This window comes from Adelges cooleyi, unplaced genomic scaffold (assembly GCF_023614345.1).
Source record: "Adelges cooleyi isolate 19-005CV unplaced genomic scaffold, UGA_ACOO_1.1 ACOO_flye_CR_arks_rails_tigmint_CR_PRNA_9, whole genome shotgun sequence".
NCBI classification, from domain to species: Eukaryota; Metazoa; Arthropoda; class Insecta; order Hemiptera; family Adelgidae; genus Adelges; species Adelges cooleyi.
In genome coordinates, this window is record NW_026096579.1 from 18,012,904 (window position 1) to 18,035,921 (window position 23,018).

Sequence of the window (23,018 nt, forward strand, 5' to 3'; positions counted from 1 at the left end):
TTAATATTTCAACAAATGAAAAATGTGTTTTTTATTGGTTTTAAGAATTTTTTTGTTTTACAGTAAAAGACTTGAAAATCTCAACTCGTTATTTAAACTTAATATCATAATTTAAAGTATTTTGGTTTTTTTTTGGATAAGAAAACCTAAAATTTTTTTTAGTGTTCAAATTCACAGTAAACATAAACCAATTTACAACAGCTATCACAGACAATATACTAATGGTATAGTATATAATTGGACTTGCTGACTTTGACTCAATAATTGTATTAACGGCAATTAATTACTTTAAACATTAGTTTTAAATTACTTTAAAAAAAAAGAGCGATATGCAAATTTTATTTCACCCAACATTGATTGAATAAACGATAAAAGTGTTTTAATTTTTAATTATTTATTGTACAGCATGTTTTATTTGTATACAACAGACAAATTTGCAATTATATAATTTTATTAACTACATGTTAATTATTCATAACACTTAGAAGGAAAACATGATGAAAAATATAAATATAATTTTAATAATAACTAATTTAATTGAAATACGTTGTCGAGACGTCAATAGCCGTTCGTTAAAAATTAAATAACAAATTTTAATACAAAATTACTGTAAAATGCAAGGCAAACAATGAGAGAAAAAAAATTATAGGTGAGCAGCACATTAGTTACAATTTTTTATAACACATAATTTAATTAACCACACCTGCATTTTTAATATGGCTTGTTAATGCGAATTAAATTGCATTTGTCAAGTGAAACATTATTATATTTTAAGCCAAATGTCACATTATATGGTAAAATGTCTCTATTCGGTTAGGTATATTTAATAGTATACAATAATAATTATTACTTTCAAGATAATTCGGATATTATGTCGATATTAACAATAATAGTAATTTCACACAATGTTATATTATATATTTTAATATATTTAATATAACAAGCCTATTTTAAGGCTTGTTAATAATATCAATCGAATTGACGAGTAAAGTGTATGGAATAACAAACTGACCGGATTAAACACAATATATAAATATATGACAAACAAGAACCAAAAAACATCACTTTTTCGCTTAATCTGATTTTGACATTTTTCCTAGCACGCCATTTCGTTTTTTAACGTTTTAAGTTGTAAAATAACTTTTCAAAATAGATTTTTGGTGTTTTTAACGTTTAATTAATTTGCACCTTAATAATGTACCAAATAGAGCTTTTTACTATAATATTGTTTACTGAATAGTTTAGAATATTGGTTTTAGAATTTGTAATTTTTATTTTACTCAAAATAATATTGGGAAATCTTAATTTTTGTTCTACAAGTCATTTACAACTTTTGATGCAACTAAAAAAATTGTCTCCATTTTTCTTGAAAATTAGCGACCCGGTTTTAATTCAGCGATAAATAAATGTACTGATGTATTTTGGTTCTTGTTTCAAAATCATATTGTACAGTTTGATTGATAAAAAAAATATATTAAGAAAAAAACAATAAAACGATACTTAATGATATTAAAACAAATTACAATTAGTGTACAGTGATATTTAGCGATATAATAACAAATAATATTATTCAAAAATATTCGAGTAGAAAATTTATTTTATAAGTTGGCACTCATTGCATTGCAGGAAAAATAAGCCTTACAGGACAAGTAATTGGAATCAAGGTTGGCCGTTATTCGAGGAAAAACTGATTTTCAACTGAAAATTATACAACTTCATATTCGAAAAAACCACTTACAAAAGTGTTCAAAAAATTGATTTTTTAGTTTATTCGAAAATATTTTTATTTATACAAATCACAAACAAAATTATTCGAATAAATATTTGGAAGGTGTTAAAGTAATATAACCGATTTCTCCTAAGCAGGACCCCTCTTTTATTTCTTTGAATTTTTCTTTCACTTCAAACATTTTTTCCCAAGGTTCATCTATTTAAATATACGAGTACCGTTGTACTTAAACATAAATTATTTCCTTTCTTTCGAAAATCGCACAATTTCGACAAAACACATTTTGGGGAACGTTACTTATGTTTAAGTTGACATATTGTTAAAAGAAAATTGTGTAATTTTTTATGAATTATAATTTTATAACGAATACCTATCTAGAGACGTATGTTGAACTTATTTCAAAATAATATACCTATCTAAACTATCTACCGGTTGATCACGTTTGAAAATTTCGGTCTGGCCAATTTCACACCGTCACTTCTTTCATAAACGGTTTTTTGCCGTTTTGATTAATGACCTGCAGCGACCGTTGGCTACTAACGTTCAGCGGATGGTTGCTGATGTGGTTGCCGGTAAACGTACAATGTTCCGCCTTTTTTTCCACGTTTGTCGACCAAACACTGTGTCTGCTCACCTCTTGCATGGCCACTATCTTGTTGACCAAATGTTGGTTTCCCATTCGAATGTTTTTGTCCTTGAGCGCTTCCAATTGTTTGAAAATTTGAGCAAACTCGTCCTGGAACCCAACAAAAGCAACACCGATAGAAAAATATTATAACGATAGGGGAAAATATCTATGTAAAACAAAAAAGGCATTGTAATAGGGTTGGGGAATATTGGGGACAGAACATAACGGGATGGCAGAGGTCACAAGTCTACAGGAATGAATAAAAGTGAGAACGAAGAAATCACTTTCAAATCAATGCTTCGATGCGAATCTGTAGATGGAAAAAATTAAAAAAAATCCATAAAAAAACATTGTAAAAGCCAAAATGTGCTTAAATTTACACTCTGAGCATTAGAAAGATCCGTTTAGGTTTGAAAAGTTGTATTACAACAGTAAAGTAGCAGCTATTTCTAAAAGATTATTAGTTTTTTTATTCATTTTAAACATAAGTGTTTTTCGTTCTAAAATATAGTCATAATATTGTTTTTTAGCCAGACTTTTCTCACGAGTACGTGGGTAATTTTTTCCAACATTTATCAATGTAAGATAGTGATTTTAAGATTTAAAAAAAAAAAGAAATATAAAAATCGTGGCTTCATTTTGTATAGTCAATCGATAATAATGTAATGTGTTTTACATTTTGACGAGGGAGGAAAGGGACAGAAAGACAGAGGAGTAAGATTTAGTCCTGTAAATATTTTTTTTTTCCTACCAGCACTATTTTGGCAAGTATTTTTTAACTTTTTTTTATGAAAATATGAATAATTTTCGTTCGTTATGGTTTTTATTTTTTCGCAGCACAATCAATGATAAAAATTTAGATATTCAAATATTCACAGATGCGTGACAGACTAATCGAATTATGTATTATGGAAATTCGGAAAATTACTCACTTGCACGTCGTTTTCGGTTAATATAAAATCAGTACTGGATTCTTCGACACAGCCGTACGTCGAATTGTTGGCTTTGTTCGAGTTCTTGGTCTGCTTGCTCAGAATCCTGTTGCAACCGGTCACTTTGACACCCTTCAACTGTCCGTCCTCGTCGTTAAATTCTTCTCCTCTGATCACCAAGTACGCCTAAAAAACCGAAAAAAAACCCGTTCAAATCATAACAGCAACATTGCGTCAAAAGTATATACTTTGCTGGCGAATATGAACCCGAGCAGGGTGGTCACCGTCAATTGTGTATGACAGAAGAAAATTATATACTGCAGGTCCGGATTGGCAGGCGATTGCAGGAAAAACCTAAACGGCAAAGATAAAGGTATACATTAAATATGATTTAATGTACATATGACTTGTGCGGAGCCCTACTTCCTCGTGACATTAAGCCAAAGAGACTAAGAAATTTGTTGGTAGTACTCTGTTGGAAAAACAAATGATACACTTTTTATCTAAAGGAAACCAGCGGTTGTCCGTTTTTTTTTTTTTAAATTTACTATTCCTGAATAACAATATGGACCGAAACGCCAATGAACTGTCAGGCCAATCCGGGCCCGACTCGTTTGGGTATCATTCCTGTGGGCAAGAACGACTAATACCCTTTTTGGGAAAATATAATATTCGGGACGCATACCGAATTTTCCGGCACAAAGTACGGATCGTTTGGCCTGCTAAACACGCTTTGAAGTAAACGAGAGGTTACATTGTCCGATAGAAACGGTAATGGCGTTTCCATTCGGGCGAGCGCACTCGGTTATTATACGCCGTCGTCAAAACCTATTATTGTATAATAATACATAGTATTACAAACAACAATGCATCGACCGAACACGGTGATGAGCACACTGAACACGTGGAAGCGATACACCGGCGAAAAAATAATCTATAAATGGCTAGTTTACAAGCGCAAAGGCTCTCGCGTTTCTCAGGCGGTATAGGAGGAAAACGGGCTCGTTTTTAATACCTAAAGATAATTTTCCATACACTCAGGAAATGAGATTAGTCGATGTTGATCCAAATGTGATTTTGTTTAGATTATAATTAGACACTGTTGGCACGTACTCGGAGTTCATTAACGTTGGAGTTTAATGCGTCGTCACGCCGGATTAAATTATATAAGATTAATACATATTGTTATACTTATAATATTATTGTTCAAACTTTTCGTCTTATTACATTGATACGTTTAGGAAGACTGATAAAATGAATTCGTTGTATATGGCCATCGACATGAACCGGCTTTCGTTGAATTCCGACGGGGCTCTCCGAACTACGATGCACAAACGAATGCCCCAAACCAGGAACAATACTTCCACTGGAAAATAAATATTTTTTATTAGATAAGTAGATGAGTATATGTACGTGATTGCATGTGATTGTTAACAAAGTAATGACTACTAGATAATTTGGCGAGTGATGTAATACTAATCGATGAATGAGAGACGGGGTTTTTTTTTATTATCCTCAAGTGCAATTTTATGTAAATCAATACATACAAAATAATTGGTTTGTTGAATGACTAAAAATAAAAATAATCATCTATGAAAATGTAAAAAATTACTATAATAACTACCTATTTACTATTGTGAATAATCAAATACCGTTAATTATGTTTCATTTTACTTTGGTAATTTAAAAATTGTATCTATTAACATTTTTATTAAAAATGTCTAAAGACGGAGCTGACCGGATTTACATTTTATTTTCATTTTTATAACGTTTTTATGTACTCACAATCTTGTTTTAAATTTTAATTTGTTGCAATCGAAACAATATTTTTTCACACAACATATCTGTCGGACATTTTTAAGTAAAAACATATTTTTACCTTTCAACTATAAAGTTTATAAAAAAAAAAATACACTTCCTTTTGAATGCGACGGTGTGTTTGTCAACCGTTTTAAGGGAACATAAAAATGTAATAACATTTGATAGCATAGGTATGTTTAACGAAGCGAACATTTCAATTGTAACACGATCATGTATTGTTAGGGGTATAATAATATATAATAACTTATACTTATACAATATAATAACTTTCTATGTGATATTATATCTCAAACACACGATTTACCAAAAAAAAAAAAAAAAAAAATAGTAAAGGCAGCGAGTAACGTTTTGTTGAAGTATTGACATAGGTACTTTTCGAATGGTTATGTTGCCGGGCATTGCGTTTGACCTAAAGTAAGCAACAATGCATAAAACAGCTAAACGAAATCCAATACTCACATATCGAAAAGAATCTATCCCACCATCCTGCGGGGCATAGATCAGTTTTCAAATTGTCGGATGTCCTCCCGACTATAACGTAGGGAGGATCGACCAGAGTTCGGATTAACATGATGAGTCCGACGACGACCATCATTAGTCCCAATCTCTTCAGCAGATCCTTGTCGGTGATTTTTACGACTTTGGCTGACTTTACCCTGAATATAACGGATATTCTAAAAAAAAAAAAAAAAAAAATGCTAATAATAAAGCCAGCACGACGGGGTCGAGGCGTAGTGGGGGGGGGGGGCGGTCTGTAAGGTGGTGATATTTTGCTAACCGTTTATTTATGAAATATGCTAAGTAAAATATGGTTTTATGAGACAATTATGATAATCGACCAACCGTTTATAGTTCTTTAGATTTGGCTTTTTTTTAAATAATAGAAAAAACTTTACTTTTAGTATATCACCTAAATCTGAAGTAATAGCATATTTCAAATTATTTTCATCACTCTCGGAGATGTTTTTTTGGTGTCATTTATACATAAAAGGCGGCAACACATTGTTTAAGGAAATGCTTATTATGTACACCGACTTATAGTAGCTGCAATAGTTTAGTGAAACATCAACGTTTTTCTCATATTTTGTTGTAACGTTTGAGAAAGTAGTTGAAATTTCTGAAATACTTGAAGGGTGACATTTACAATTGAGAAATAGATTCTAAAAGTTTGACTTTGTGTATTTTGTATAATTCATAAAAAAAATATTGTTTAAGTATTATAAAATAATTTAATATTTAAAAAGATAATACTTCAGTTTAACCAAAAGCTGTAAGTACAGATCGCATTAGACTAATGTTTTTGCATGAAAAATGACAATAACTGTAATTTCAAACTATAAATTAAAGCAATGTTTTTAGTTTAGGGTCTATCTGGAATTAGCGTAATCGCGACACAGGAAGGATAGGTAGGTGAGGTTGTCGAGAGGACTGGAAGGAAAGGAATTGATGGAACTGAAGAGGGGAAAGTAAATAGATAACGAGAATCAGAGATTAGAGATAAGTAATAAGAGACATCTGACAATGGCTGCTGATAAAAACCACTGATAAGCTTATTACTGTTGAGGGATATGTGATAAGAGATCGGTGATAAAATGCAGCTGTTAATCCTAAGGGAAAGCAGTTCCAAGAAATAAGTCAAGGGGGGAAGAGAAAAACATATAATGCATGTACCATATATTATCCATATATTGGATAAAAGGTTAGGTTACTCACCTCCATGTTTTTAACATCAGAGCTCCGTATGTGAGCGAAAATCCTATTTCTCTGAGCCAAAATCGAGCAATGCAGGTGATCACATTTGGTTTTGGATACATAACGATCATCTGTAACAAAAAAAAAAAAATAACTTAAACTAATTTATAAATATTCATAAAACGGATTAACAAAATAACCAAGTAATTGCAGTACACTAAAACTGCAGCGCACAAGTAAATATTTCAAGTAAAAATTCAGTATTGTTGATGTTCCTTAAAAACAAATAATAAACGAAAAGAAAATCGTTCCTTTGCTCGTTCCTATATAGTTATAATGTCAACTAATTATATTATAGTAATTTATTAATAAGAAAGCTTCGTCAGTTCACTTAAAGGAAAAACATTGGGCCATGATGATGTCTGGTAGGCAGACAATGTAATATACAGATAAACCCCACCCAGTCACTTCAAATATGTGTTCATGTTCATGGTCATTATTTTTTCTTTCTCTCTCTTCTACTTTATTTTCCCTCCCATCCCCGTTCTTCTCTTTTCCACCACTCTTCTCATGCGTCCCTTTTATTCTCACTAACCTTACCTAACCTAACCATCCGGTGTCGCTATAACACTAATCTCAGCCTAAAAACACATCCATGTTAATATGATGAGTAGTACAATATTCTACGTTTTGTTCTGCTGTAAAATTTTTAATACAAATTGATTTTGTACCGTTTTGATTGTTACAACTATAAGTATATTTTTCGTTTGTGAACTCTGTGCTAGGATGGCCGAAGCCGAATCCGAGCCGGGTTTTGACAGTTTTGGATTAGTCAACCATCATTTTCCTATACAGTTTTTTTAGTCATTTATTTAGAAAATGTAATCTTAACTTTTCAAAGGCGAAAAAATTGTGTCCCCTTCTTGAAGAGTTTTTTTCAACAATTCGAAATTTCGAGTTATTATTTAAGCTTTAAAGCATACATTTTAATATCTTCTTCATTTTGATTAAAACCAAAAAGTAATCGTGAGCAAAATAAACATCTTGAATTTTCTATTAATGAGAACATCTGATATTTAAAGAATGCCATTGAAGGGGTGAGTGGATAAAGTGACATTTGTTGTAAAATAGTTTTAAATGAATGAAAATGTAAGGATGTAATGTTACATAATTTAGCAAAATATTAAAACAATTCAATTTGTGTTGAGCTTAAAAATTAAAGCAGTTTGAACACATTATCTAAAATATTGCCTCCTCGGCAATTTAAAAGTAGTCAGTTAACAATTTTATCCATTCACTCCTTCAGTTACTCTAATAAATTATTCAAAACAATGTAAGTGTGAAAATTTAACTCAAACCAGTCAATATTTTCGGCAAATCATTCTTAACTTTAAAAAGTTAACCAATAGCCACGTTTCCATTTAATTGCGAAAGTTAATAACGCTTTGGGAAATACTGAAAGTGGTAAATATTTGTTAATCATTATTATACAGATATGTTATCGTGTGACTTACCGTCGCATAAATGAAAAATGCTCCTAATGCAATTACTCTGAGCAACGCCGGACTGGCCGCACGAACCACCTGTAACACAACATAATAGTATTGATAATAAAAATAATTTATAATATAAAAATTATTATTATTAGGATTTTGGGCAAGTGCGTTCGTTTTCATTCCGGTTTTAAGTACGAGAAAAAAAATGAAACCTGACTTTGTCTACGTTCAATTATCTAACGTTGCGAATCACCTAATGGAATACCGTATTAAAAAGCAGTTTTCAAAAACTTCCACTTAGATAATGAAAACCCAAATAGCGCGCCGCCTAACGACTCTATACGTTAGCGACATATTCTGTGTGTGTTGGAATTTTTCATCTCTCAAGGTTTTAACTGATATTTTTTTCCTCGCTACAACGCAAGTATACAACAGAGTGACCCATTTGACGTTCCCTCAGGAAAAAATGAAAAATTTGAACATGTCGCACTTTCAAAAAGAGTCAAATCAGTTTTTAATCAGAATCCGTGTAAAATATTCTTAAGACACGGTACAATAAAAAAATGTTGACCTAACCCAATATAGCATATCAAAAACTTTTCATTCATTTTTTTATGTAGTTTTACAGCTAAAGGTCTGAAAATTAGACTGGACGTAGCGATAAACATTTTTCTCAAAAGTCTATAGACAAACTTATTTTGAAAAATTATTGAAACTTGAGTGGGGTATTACATTTACACTATTTACATATTTTGCGGTTACACGCTCTTGAACAGATTTACATTTTAATAGTTTTCTAGTATTTAAAATAATTTTTAAGCAATTTTTGAACTAAGTATTCGGATAGTGTTTAAAAAGTTTTTGTATTAAAATGCATGTTGTATAATAAACTACACTAGTTTATACTTAGAGTATAATTAATCTAAACTGAAATCATTAGAAACAGTTTATAGATGTATTTTTTTTAGTTTAAATAATATAAAAAAATAAGACCTTTTGTTTAAACAAAAAAAAAAAAAGTGTAATTTTATTATCATATGTAAAGTATTGCGAGTTCTTTATAGATTACTCGTTTTTCTTATCGGATTACCACCAAAACGGTCAAAAGAACAATTTTAAATATTTTACAAACAAAAAAAATAGTTCACAGAATCTGTTTTATTGGTCCATGCGATGGTTTTCAAACAAAAAATATAAAACTCATAAAATTTAACATTTCTGGGGGTATATTTTAGTAAATTTCTTGGTAAACTCAAATGGTTTTCTAATAGCCAATGAACAGAAACCTACTTCTCAGATACTTTTAAAAACCTAAGAGTTAGTAAAATTTGTCTACTTACAACCCTAGATATTCTTTAAGTTCGATAATAAGAGTTTTTACTCTAAAACTACTTAAAAGATTATATATATCTATAGTCTGAACATGTTTTTACGCGCACTCTTAAATAAAAATAGAAATAACCATTAAAATGAATACAATTATTCAAGAAAAATATTGGTTTAATTTTTAAAGAATAAAATTTATTGTACCTATTTAAGAATATCAATAAAACATTATTTGACGAACTAAATAAAAATGGTTTTTGAATAATTATTATCATGAAAATAAATTACTATTTGATATTTGTTTAATAATATTTAGTTCTTGACCAAGTTTGTTTTGATGTTCTGATTAAACATTGAAATTGAAATTTGATTTTTAATCTGATTGTTTATTTAATTCTAGAAATAGCGTGTTAGTCATTTTGCCAATTTATTTAGTATTGTCTTTTTCATTAAACGATTTTCCAATCGACTCACGTGGTGAATAAATTAAAACAAATAATCGGACATTCAATGTGAAATAAATACAACAATACTAGTTCATATTTTATCTAATGTTTTTTTAAAAGTTTGTAAATTTAAAATATACAAATTGTATTAAATTTATGCATATAACGTAATATTGCACAGTTTTGGCTCTCATACTGTTTGTTTTGTTTATGTATTCAAACATAATTGAATGCACTCCTGTTTAATAATTGCTAAATTCACACTGTCATCACAATTTTTAGTTGTAACAGCTTTTTAACAAATACAAAATTACAACGATGTGTCTAAAACCGTTTGTCAAAATGTTTTGCGCTATTACAGCTAGGCTAAAAAAAAGGGTAAATCTACACTTTGCCCGTTGTAAATTTCTAGGTTGTTAAGTGTGGGCCGAACAACGAGCATTTGAAAATATTATCAATCTGAATTCCACACATTCCGTACAGTGTTGCGAAAATGTTATTACCTAATCAGAAAACGGAATAATTCGTGTAAGACTAATATTAATAAGATAATTAATAATAATTTGTCGGGTTGTTCTATTATTCCAAAGCGTACAGCAACCCAAGGCAACCGTTGTTAACATATTAAATAGTTTTATTATGTTAGTCGAACCGCTAGTTTTGATGATGGAAATTTCAAAATTACTTTCCTCGCTTCATTGTACGAATAATACACTCGATACATAAATCATAATATATCACACAGTATTTTCAACTAAGCCATTACTTTGGGTAATAAAGATTTAAATAAACTCATAGCTGTACCGTTGAACGTTATTCTATTTTTTTTTTTTTTGTATTTTGAATTATTGTTTTAAATTATCGTTGAAAGTTAGTTTTTAGGGGTCAGGTGAAAAATACCTTTGTAATGGGCGGCTTAAGAGAGTATATGTTTTCACAGGCAAACAGCAGAATTAAATTATTATTTGCTTTTGCCGCCAGATATATTTTCAATGACGCACGGTTGTTGGACAATGAAATTTAAACTCCAGAATCAAAATAAAAGCGACTACAAATTTTTGAAATTTGAAAATGGACCATTTAAGTTTTTCTATGACACATCATCAATTTTGTATTATTATTAACAAGTTCAACAAGTGTGGTGTTGACTATTAATGTTTTGTTGACTTTGCGACTTGTCTCGTAGAGAATCTCTGTCAAACTTGTAGTACGACTTTTTGGTTTATACCAAGAAAATAATTAATCAAAATGTTATGATTACTATTGTACGAAACTTTGTTACCAATGATACTTAATAAGATATCTGACACATGTTCATCTGTATTAAATGACATAAGATGGCACACAACGGCAACAGGCTTATATGCTTAGGGTGACGCATTATCGAAAATTCTATTGGAAATATCAGAGAAACAATTATGAAAAAGTGAAAGTTGTTGTAAGAGATAGAAAATGTCGTGAGCAATCAAGTTTAATTCTCATAATTACATGGTAAATTATCAGTAAATGACAGTTAAACAATATCGATGGTAACAATATCTGGTTTATTATCAGACCTATCGGAAAGCTCATAAATTTATGCCTAAGTAATTATTGTTATTAGTATTTATACTTAAGGTAGTGTTACCTTGAGGTCTCCGTATTTCCACGTGAAGAACACCACCAGTGGAAGGCAACAGATGACGATTAATGAGAGTGCCAGTATGATTGAACGAAGCACCCAATTTAAAGATGCTATACAAGGACTTGCATCCACGCAGTCGTCGCATCCTTCAGCACATCGCATGCATTCGAACATGTTACCCTGACTGTAATTATTTGGCTGACCCTGTCAAGGAACGAAAACAAATTATCAGACATAAATAACATGATATAATTTTAAAAAAAGATGGCCGAAAACTACCAATAATATCTTATAATCGACTTAGCCAAAAAGTTGACTAACAACTAAAAGAAATATATTTTTGAAACCTTTTTCTTGTGTAACTGGTTTAAAAATAATTTATTTTTAGGTTCGATACAGAGCTGAGAAGGTATTGGAAGAGTAAAGTTTACAGTTTTGCAAATTTGATAGTTTAAACAATTTGTGAATGCAAAGATCAAAATAATTGAAACTCCGAAAACTATTCAACTATACTAGTAATATTAATTTATAAAAAAAAAAAAAAAAAAAATGGGACCTCAGGAATAGAAAATGTATAAATGATATTTTATAATATTATCGTGCCAAGCAAGTGTTGACAACAAAAGTCACAATATAATTAAAAAGTAAATTGTTTGCCCTAATTGGATAAAAACCCAATCCCGAGCACATAATAAGTATATCTACCCCAGTTAAATTGCACTGTAGAAGATTAAAAAATCTGTATAAAATATATATATATATATATTCTATATGTATTCTACTATTTTTTTTTGTTTGCCAAACGACTGAAATGCATTATGTATTTTGGATCAAGGTCTTGCTTTGTGTTTCCATTCATCAGCTAATTTATTTATGCATGGTAAACACTACTATAGCGCAATTCTATTTTCTTATTGTAAAAACTCATTAACCCTTCAGAAAATCAATGATCACAAAATATTATTATTTGTAATTAAAAGTAATCCTACATTCCCGCTTGAAGTTTGTTTTTGATTTTATATCATTTATATACATACTCTAATATTTTCTTTTAAACAAATCTAATAATAAATAGACACGTTCAATTCATGTGTGATGTGGAACTAAGAAGTTATGGTTTTTGCAATGATGATTTTAATTTATTTTTTTAAATATTTTTTCCTCGTCCGATAAAATATTAAGATCACTGTATTATGAGGTACAGGCTTGGTGTTCAAAAATTGTACTTACCAACATTAGTTTTTCGTATTCTTCTTCAATAATGACTCCATTGAAAAATCTGTTTCCGGCACTCCCGGCGTACTTAGGCGCAGGAAAGTAATAACCACGACGACACACGCATTTGTAACTTCCTCTGCGAAATCCCAGTCCAGACACGGCTACACACTGCAAACAAGTCAAACCATTAATTGTTGCTTAAAATAGAATTATAGAAAGTTTTTTTATTTATATATATATATAACACTTATAATAACATTTCATATGCTACGTTTGGGCAAGTTAACGACATAAAGTCAATTAAAATTAAATTCAATTAAAGAGAATATTCATACACGGTAATAATTAGAGTGTAAACTAAATTCCAAGGTAAAAATATAAGCATTTACGATCCAAACAAACTCTGATTTTCAGAAATGAAACATCAAAGTTTATAATTTAAATTAAATCAATTTTGTTTGTATTTACCTTAAAAATAATTTTATCACGTCTTTGCGTCGGTTTCTCGAATAAAAAATACCGATAAAAATTAAAACAGCGTTTCAAACGTGATTAACAAATTCCATGTATACAAATTTCACATTTTTTTTTGGTTTACTTTTATTTAAACATAATATTATGAGCAAAAAAAAATAACTTGTGGAATATATTAAACACAAAAATGACATACTTTGTTGTTGAATAAAGTGTGTCATTTTTTTGACGAAGGGTACACTTTAATGTATATATTTTTTTTACATGTCTTATACTTTATTTACCTTTACCCCTAAAGTCTACAATTCCAATCTCTTTTGACCGTTTTGCATACCGTATACCTTCTGTCAATTCTCCTAAACCATTTTAATATAACATATATGCCACATTAAATAATATATATATATAAATTCTGTACTTTATGTGTCTAAAAAGACCAAACACAATTTTCGGCAAAAATAAAATATACACTGGGCCTTACCAAGAACATAGATCTGAGGTTTATATAAATACAACATTTACAAAACTACGAGCAGATCGATAAAATGCTTATTTATTTCGCTTATTTTTAAAAATATATATTCAAAATTGTTTTATTACTAAACTCGTGCACAGCAAAATATTAAAAGAGTAAATAAAAACATTTTCTGAAATAAACCTAAACAACCTGACCTGTTTACGTTGTGATGTATTTTTTTTATTTAACATTTGGAAATTGTTGGTTGTAATTGAAAGCTTTTGATTACACGTTTTTTATGTACTACACAATTAAACAACACACAAAAGTTGCTTATTTAAAAGAAAATTATGGATTTACCAATTATTGCGATATTGTTTTTGATTAGTTGTGTTTTTTTTTTTTTAGGGAAAATCATTAAGCTAAAAACATAGAATAAAAGACTATTGATATCAAACTAGATAGAGTTGACATTTCATTTGCTAAGGTAAATTTTATGAAACACAGGTTTTGCCCTTCGCGTCTTTACTTAATTAAGTTAATGAACTCAATAAGAATTATTACAATTATTGTAGTTTGAACAAAAGCTATTAATTATACTTAGTAAGTTTGGCTTTGTAAACCAGATCCCTTCTTTACAAATACATTAAATAAAAATAGTCTTGCCGCATAAAATCTGAGATTCGGCGAGGAAAATCCTATTTAATTATATAGATATTGTGATATTTGTTACAAACCCTGTTTTCTGATAATTGATTAGAGTGAAAGTTTTAGCAAGCGGTATTGATATTTAAAGACAGAGTTATGCCAAAAAATAAACAGGATAATACATTTGTTATAATATTTACGGATAACGTTATTATTGAAGAATAATTTATTATTTTTTATACATTTTTTACACTTTCAAAAGTGTCTAAAACGATAAAAGAAACTAACAATAGGATTTAACAGATACTTCATTTCGAGATACGATTCGACAGTGACTTCTCCAACTAATAATTATTTCACAGTTTGGACCATTTTATACTTTTTTAGTGGAATAAATCACTTTTATTGTGTTTTTTTTTTCAACTCCATGTCAAAACTTAACGTTGACAATTTAAAAAGCTCTTTCATTCCGGCTAAACGATGATCGTAATCATTTAATACTGCCTACCGTATACTCGCCAGAGATAGATTTCTTTTTTTTATACCTAGTCCACACTCCCCTAAGTATATATATATTTATATTTTATCATTATAATGCACAATATTATTCGCTGAAATTACTTCCAACGACGAAGGCGTTGACGTGATTGAAGCGTTTTATCGATTAAACCCTTAAAAACGATGTTCGAAAATATTCTATAGTTTGCCGTTTAAAGTACTTTGGGGCTCGATATAAATAACTTTTCTAATATACTTAGTTACTTTATAACTTTGTAACAAGTTGGTAAAATATGGAAAAAATAATATGTTCATATATATATTAAACTCAATTAAAACCATTTTGAGTTTTACCGAAAACTGGATAGATTTTGTATCTTATTATGATACTTTTTTAGCTTATATAGAAATATGGAAATAAATGTTTTTTTTTTAACATGATAGTGATTTTAAGCTTGGTGTCATTTGATAAATTGTGTGACGACTGATAAGTATAAACTGATAAGATAGTAATGATAAGAGTCTACTGATAAGCTATTAGTGATAAAGGAGTTGTTTTATTCGATATCTATTCTGATATTCGTTTATCAGTTATCACCATACAATCCTTATCTCAGTCTCACTTGTCACTATTCCCTCCCTCTCTCCTTCCTTTTTTTTTATCACAAAATCGTTTATACAATTTTTACAGACCCCAAAGCCAAAAACATGTTTACGTTAAAAACTATAGCGTATACAACAAGTGATAATATTCTTGAAAATTGATGCGGAGCTGAGAAAGTAGTTTTTTTTTACACTATATGCTTTTATTATTATTTATTTCATTTTTTAAGGTATATTTGCAAAGGTATACTCATACATTTAACTAAAGCAGCAACATCATACTCGACTAAACAGTAAACGTGTGACTTAGACACTACCGTCTTAAAGCCTAAGAAAGACAAACCACAATACGAGGTAATTTGAGAATAGCAAGCGTATTAATACCGACATCAACAACCAACCCTTTTCTCTTAAGTTGTTATAATTGAATTTCTACCACAACGCAGTACTGCATCATTTCATTTAAAATGATAATAAAAAGTGTTTAAAAGGAAAACAAATTTTAACATTGTTGAAGTATTTGTAAAATGTATTATAAAACAATGTTTTTTAAAGTATAATTTGAAAATTACTTTCTGTTCTATATTTTAAATTATATATATATATTTCTGGTTTTGCCATCTCTTATTTCATCGTTTGCAAATGGTTTTTTTTTAAAAATCAAATCGGGCACGTACGACGACTCCCACGCTTTTTACACAATAATATACTGATAACTCTCCCTACTGCAATCATTACCACAATGACGTCAAGAGCTCTCTTGGCTTTCTCCAATTACTTCTACGAATATCCTTCACTGACATTGTCCTGATCAAAATCATTCCAATTTTACTCTGGAATTGCATTTCCTTAACCCATTTCCGACCAAGGGTTCAAAAAATGTAGTTAAAAAACAATTACTCAATTTTCAGAAATCACTCTTCGGAACGTATCTTAATAAATGGTCTTAAAACGAATATTTTTTAAAACTTTAAGTACTTTTGATTCTAATATTAATTAGGTATTAAAACATTTCTTTTTTTTAAGTTCCAGCTCTGAGTCGATTTTAGAAAATATATGGTACATTACTGTATCATCTGATTATTATCCATTCTTATCACATCTGTTATCAGCTGAATATTTAACAGAATTTTCGAGAAACTATTTTTTTTTGTCTACTCCCAGTTTCAAGACGGTTAACGTTAAAATTGAAAACTTTGTGCCAGTGCTTACGTATGTGGTTTGTTTTTTGCATTTGTCCGACGAGGCGAAAATGTTAAAATGATTGCTGCCCAGAGGCAAGGGACATTGATCGATGTCCACTCGCCTGAGATCAATGTCGATTCCACTGGTGCCCCTGTAACACACCGCAAAGTTATTATGTAGTCGAATATTGATCAGGATTATAATATGCAGTGTTGACTGCGACCTATAAAAAAAGTATTTATTATAAATTGGTTGAAGTTTGAAAAGAGTGTTTTTGTTTTTTTTTTTATATTTACATGGTTTTTGGTCTAAAATAAACCAAAAAAATTCACTTACTTACAGAAAAAATTAATTAAATTAAAAATAATACCTTTAAGCCTAACATGGTCGAATTTTATTAAAACCACTTTTTTTTTCTTAAATATTGCCTGTACAAAACTCCTTAAAAACAGACATGCATTTATTTTAAGATTAGGGCATTGGAAAACATGTCTTTTGTTCTGGACATTCTTTTTAGTACCGTCACGTGATACTTTTATTTGGATTACCGGTCTCCATAAGCACCAGTTTTGCGTTTAGTTAATAGCGATGATCGATACGACAATTATCATTACCGTGGCCGGTGACCTTTAACGGAAACGCATTTCACGTGGTTAACATTATCAACAAATAACGCTTTGTCTCTCACAACTGCGCACAATAAAAGGCGTGACGGCTAAAGGAATCCTTCATATATTAATAACAGGTGTCCAGTTTCCATTGGGTAGATTTATCGCCATTTTTACACACAACGGAGACTCTTGACGTTTGGAAACGCGACGGTTTTTATTTCCACGGAAATGATTAATGGAAATCGATGATAGATATACAGGCGGCGGCGGCGGCGGCGGCGGCGATAATGGATTATACCATGTGCAAATATAAGAAGAAGAAAAAAAAGTCTTAAGAAAATATCATCCGAGAACGGATATAAAGCGGAAAGATTAAGTGCGATCGATTTAGAAAACTACTAGTAAAAAGTCAGAGTAACAAGTTGAGATAATGTCAGACAAACCGCGGTGTCGAGTTTGTTCACACACACATTTTTTTTAACGTCTCACCCGCTGTTGTCGTACATCCGTCTTTTTTTTTTTAAGAAAATATATATTTTTCTCGCGAGGTTCTTGAAAAATTCAACGTTTAGCTCCGGTCATATAATTTAAAGAATAAAAAATGAAAACAAATCGGCAACGTTAAAAGCCGACGATTTGTAAGCCGCGTCGTTCGGAATGTGTTTTTTCTATTATTTATTTATTTGTGTTTTTTGTACATGGACCCATGATATCTCTTCTAAACCACTTCGCCAGTTTTATCGTGTAACTCAATCGATCAGTAATGACTACCCGAAATGTACTTAAATGGGCCGAAAATGTAAAAAAACATCCTTCAAAATCGAGAAAAACAACAAACAAGTATACCGGGGGTGATTGGTTAACTGTGGACCAATCATAAACTTATTATACTTTATAATGGTACATAAATTATGGTATTAGACTTTTTTTACACTATGCCCGGACCCCACTGTATTGTAATGACTTTTGTATTCCATTGTCTTTGCTGAAATAATGTAGAGTTTTACACACACTCTGAGACCAGTTCTGTATTCAGAAAAGTAAATAGGACAAGCAACTTTATTTTAACTTTGAAATAAATTAAAAACAAATACTTCATCGTGAAGCATACGCTAAAATTAACATAAGCCGGGGTTGATTATTTATAGGAGACGATTTAAATTAAAAACAACTAGACGTGCTAGAGATAATCAGAAACCAGTTCGGATTTAGTAAAATATCCAATGAAAATGAATATTATTTTAATAACTAAAATAAATAAGTGTATATATTATTAATTGTAAATTGTATTTTTATGAGTAAAAAAAAATTCTCGGAAGGACAACAAAAACTAACATGGCCAATTTGCCTAACAAACTCCGGGAGCAAAAGGGTAAAACCATTAAAAAATATGATTGTCCGAGAATGACAGTTTTAATAAAAAAAAAAATCCAATAAACGTTTTTGTACAATGTTATGGTCATATGTTTTCTAAGAGGGGAAACTTTAAGTAAAAATAAATTAAATAAATTGTTATTTTATCCGAAGAAAATATAATACAATTATTGGAAAAAAAAAATTTTAAGATCAGAAATAATAATTTGAATGATACAATAAATATAAAAACTTGTAAAGTTGGATCGAGGCATAATAGTAGGCTTACAAGGAAAGTCACATAACTACATTAAAAGGGTTTCTGGTATTTATTTTGGTTGTCAATGTTTACAGATAATACCATGTCTATAAAAATATTCCAAAAAAATGTTGGACCTAATTCGACTGTTTTTATACTTATAGCGCGTAGTAATTAAATAAGAACACAACAGTGAGAAAACAGTACCTTCTTGAACATTTTTGAACGGTTTTGTCTTTCGGTTGTCAATTAAATGAAAATTATTTAGTTGGAAATTTAATAAACGTTGATCAATACGGTTTTTATACAAAGCTGACAATGCAATTATTATTTCCAGCTATACATTTCGAAATTCGAATTGAAAAATATCAGAGGAAAAAACTTATTAAGAAACATATTATGTATGTACCAATGAATGAAGTTCGAGCAGTGTATTGTAAGCTCAAAGCATAACTCGTGCGTTGTACAACACAAGAATCGGTTCCAATTTATTTTGATTAATGATAAACGAAAAACGATAAAATCGGCTAGCGGTTAACAAGTGACGTTTCATTAACTTTAAACAATTATTTGATGATTAATTATAAGTTTTATCCGTCGTGTAAATAATAATTAAAGAAATGAATACCGAAATTAATTACTTTGAATGGTTGATAATTATAAGAATAATTGAACTACTCGGGCTCGCTCGGATTGCCTTTGGATTCATTACTAACGATACCTATAACTAACGATAACTGTATTGCTTATATTTTATTGTATTTAGTGGTTTTATTAATCAACTCCAGCCTCGCACAGCTGCAATTATTTATGTAACATAATTTTATATTCTGTATCTATAGCACAAAATATTAATTTGTTTTAACATTTTCTTAAACATTAACTTGTTGCCCGTGTCTCGTTCGTTGATCGGATCTTCAAAGCAAACGTCCTAACTTTCTTCATTGTATTTTATTTTTTATTTTCTTAAAGCTTGGCGCTTCCCTATTTAAATCGATAGTAAAAGTTGTATACCTTTTGTACGTATCAGTGGATTATACTGTTTTTTTTATTTTAATATTATTATTTTTTATTTGGTCACACAATATAATAAAAAAATAAAAAACAGCTAACTGTACCAATAGAAGTTTTCAATATTATATTATTATATTATTGTCAAAAAAGTTCAATAAAATCAAGCCAAGAGGTTGTAAAATACAGGGGTGGATTTCATGAGTTGATATGATTCATTTGGATAATTTGGGCTGTTAGTTTATTGAAATAATATTATTGGCAATTCATACGAATCGACTTTTGTTCGACTAATGTTATTTGTAATTTTAAAGTGTCGCCGTTTAAGTTGATGATTTTTTTAAGATGTTTTGTCCTAATCTGCTCGTATATAGTATATTTCAAAAACATTAAAATTTGTTTTAAAAAAGAAAATCGTTCAACATTTAAAACGTTTAATTACATCAACGAGACAACGTGCTATCTATTTTAAATTCTATTTCAGGGATTTTGCAAATCAATGGCCGTAATGCCTATTACATTTACCGACGGACGTATTTTTTTATTTAAAAAACAAGATATATTTTTATACGATTTTCCGATCAGACCGTAGTTACATTTAAATTTAAATTTATATCTCTTGTCTCGATAAAACGCTCTTAGCAACATTTCCGCATTTATAGTAGTTGGGTTTTCTGCTAAAAAAAAAAAAAAAAAATGTAAGCTATTTATTCCTTCGAGGTCATTGTTTTTGTTTAGATCTAAAATACATTCTGACGAAAGTTCTCGACTATATCGAATAAAAAGAAAATCAAGGACTTACGATAGACCCATTTCATATTTTGGAGGTTTAGCACGTTAAAAAAAAATGTATTGCATTTGACTCGTACAATATTATTTTTATCGACATTTTATAAATGCCGTTTCCGTAATTATTGCAATGCTGTTCAAAAATATGATTAATCGATTGTCAGATTTAAAATTAAGCCCGAGTTTGTTTGCTCTGACGTGATCCATTTTATGCATGTGACATTTATGTTTGTGAGAAAATTATTATTATTTTGTTTTTAATTACAAATAATTATGGTTTGAAAAGCTTACTTTTAAAAATACTTACAAACAGGGTTTTATAATATGGTGATTATTAAAAAAACCGAAATACTAAATGATTCAGACACTCGGAGGACATTTTAGACGTTACCGAATTTTGTAATCATAACTTTTTAGGAACGGCTTATAGTAGTCGGCGGTCCCTAATGTAATTTACCCGAAACTTTTTGGCTCATCCTAAATACTAATTGGAGTTCAAACTCTAAAGAAGTAATAATCAATGCAGCTGTCGGTTTTACTCGAATTCTAATCAAACTTGGACCATTGGTATTTAAATAGAAAATTACAATATATGATTATTATCAAATATGATAACCTTTTTGTAGCTTAGCTGATGAGGTGTTGTTGTTCCAATGATGCGTTTTTATTATTTTTTTTTTTATGTCTGGACCAACGATATTTCCATAAGCCGTTGATCAGAATTCGTATCTAAATGGTACTCTATATATTATAGTCAAGCAATTTAAACAAAAGACCTTTTACCCTTCAAAATCAACACAAAACCCCCCCCCACCACCAAAAAAACAACTTATTTTACAACTTAAAATTATTGTGCTTTATAACTTTTTTGTAAATAATTCAAATTAGTTCCAAACATGTCTGGGATGGTTTTTAGATAGTGAGAACTCACTTAAAAAAGTATTTCCCGTCTCGATAACCGAAAAACGGAACTGTATAGGTCAACATCCATATATTGCCACCGCCACAATCGTAATAGGGTTTACTCCATTTGCCGTCTTCGTATGTGACAGTCAACACATCGTCCGCTTCACGTTTTGTATGGGCGGTATCGTTCCACGTGTAAGAATTGAACGCTGAAAAACCAAAACCAAAAAATCGTCTAATTAATATCATTATCATTTCTTTGACGTTTAAAAAATATCACACACGAGTGAATAGCTCATGTATAGCATGTATAGCTGGCGGCAACTGTAATATTGTAATCTTAGTTCTGATGCGCAATCAAACTGATAGCAATTGATAACAATTGATAACAACTGATAACAATTGATAATAACCATTGGTCGTCCTCTATTGCCGCTACGATTTCATTGTACACATCATAATATTGTTGTTGTTATTATTATTTTAAATGTTGACATACATTTATTCGTTTTCTGAAGAAAAAAAACTGGTTCACTAACGGTAGTATCGGTTGGCGGACAAACGTTTACAAGCTAAAACAAAAACAATAAACTCTTTCCCAGTATGGGTGGACAATTCTCAGTAAAAACGATTCTTTTTTTTAAAGTATAGGTATAATGATTTTCCAATTATTCTGGAAAACCTATTTTATATTTTTTTAGTTATCGAGCGAACTGTGTATTTTGCCCGAAACAATATCCGAACACTTAATATACTTTCTTAGAAATAACTTTCTTTATCCAGCAATAATATCCCTTACATCATTCCGCTTTCAGTCGGTAAATTAAATATTTAAGTAGTTACCTATAGGACTGAGGTATGCATTGAAATGTGACTGAAATTTAGTATTTTTGTCCGTTTCTTATACTGTTGTAAATAGCCACATCAAAAATGTTCGCCAAGTGCAAACGTAGAATACAATATTGCTTATAAAAATTGTACACAAAATTAATTATTAATATATATGTTTTTGCTCTTTGTGATATTTTCTCTTCGTTTATTATTATGTTAGTATTCAATAAAGTAAAGAATGAAAAAAAAAGTAAATAAAGTTAGAAAAAATAAGATGAGGACTGAGATCGTAAAGAAATCCACGTAAAACTAACGTCAACGTAGCTCCAGATTTATATTGATAATATAATATTTTTGAAAAAACTATATTAAAAACGTTATAGTTTATTATTCTTTTGTAAATATCTCTTTAGAAAGTACCATTTTGTAACGTATTTAAACAAGCAACAAGTTTTGTAACGATTGTATATTATATTTCTTT

The 23,018-nt window shown here is 29.8% G+C and overlaps 1 protein-coding gene across 1 annotated transcript in view; it reads right to left on the bottom strand.

Annotated features, from left to right (window-relative positions):
- Positions 1 to 980: 980 nt before the first annotated feature.
- LOC126846329 (probable G-protein coupled receptor CG31760) overlaps positions 981 to 23,018 on the bottom strand; it is an 82,189-nt gene continuing 60,151 nt past the window's right edge. The window contains exons 3-13 of the mRNA XM_050585644.1: positions 21,732 to 21,915; positions 16,805 to 16,928; positions 12,925 to 13,080; positions 11,698 to 11,898; positions 8,317 to 8,385; positions 6,824 to 6,933; positions 5,570 to 5,784; positions 4,517 to 4,655; positions 3,538 to 3,643; positions 3,290 to 3,475; positions 981 to 2,465 (exon numbers count right to left, since the gene is read on the bottom strand). Of these exons, the coding sequence (XP_050441601.1) occupies positions 2,196 to 2,465; positions 3,290 to 3,475; positions 3,538 to 3,643; positions 4,517 to 4,655; positions 5,570 to 5,784; positions 6,824 to 6,933; positions 8,317 to 8,385; positions 11,698 to 11,898; positions 12,925 to 13,080; positions 16,805 to 16,928; positions 21,732 to 21,915 (1,760 nt within the window). The 3' untranslated portion in view covers positions 981 to 2,195. The remainder of the gene's footprint in view (positions 2,466 to 3,289; positions 3,476 to 3,537; positions 3,644 to 4,516; positions 4,656 to 5,569; positions 5,785 to 6,823; positions 6,934 to 8,316; positions 8,386 to 11,697; positions 11,899 to 12,924; positions 13,081 to 16,804; positions 16,929 to 21,731; positions 21,916 to 23,018) is intronic.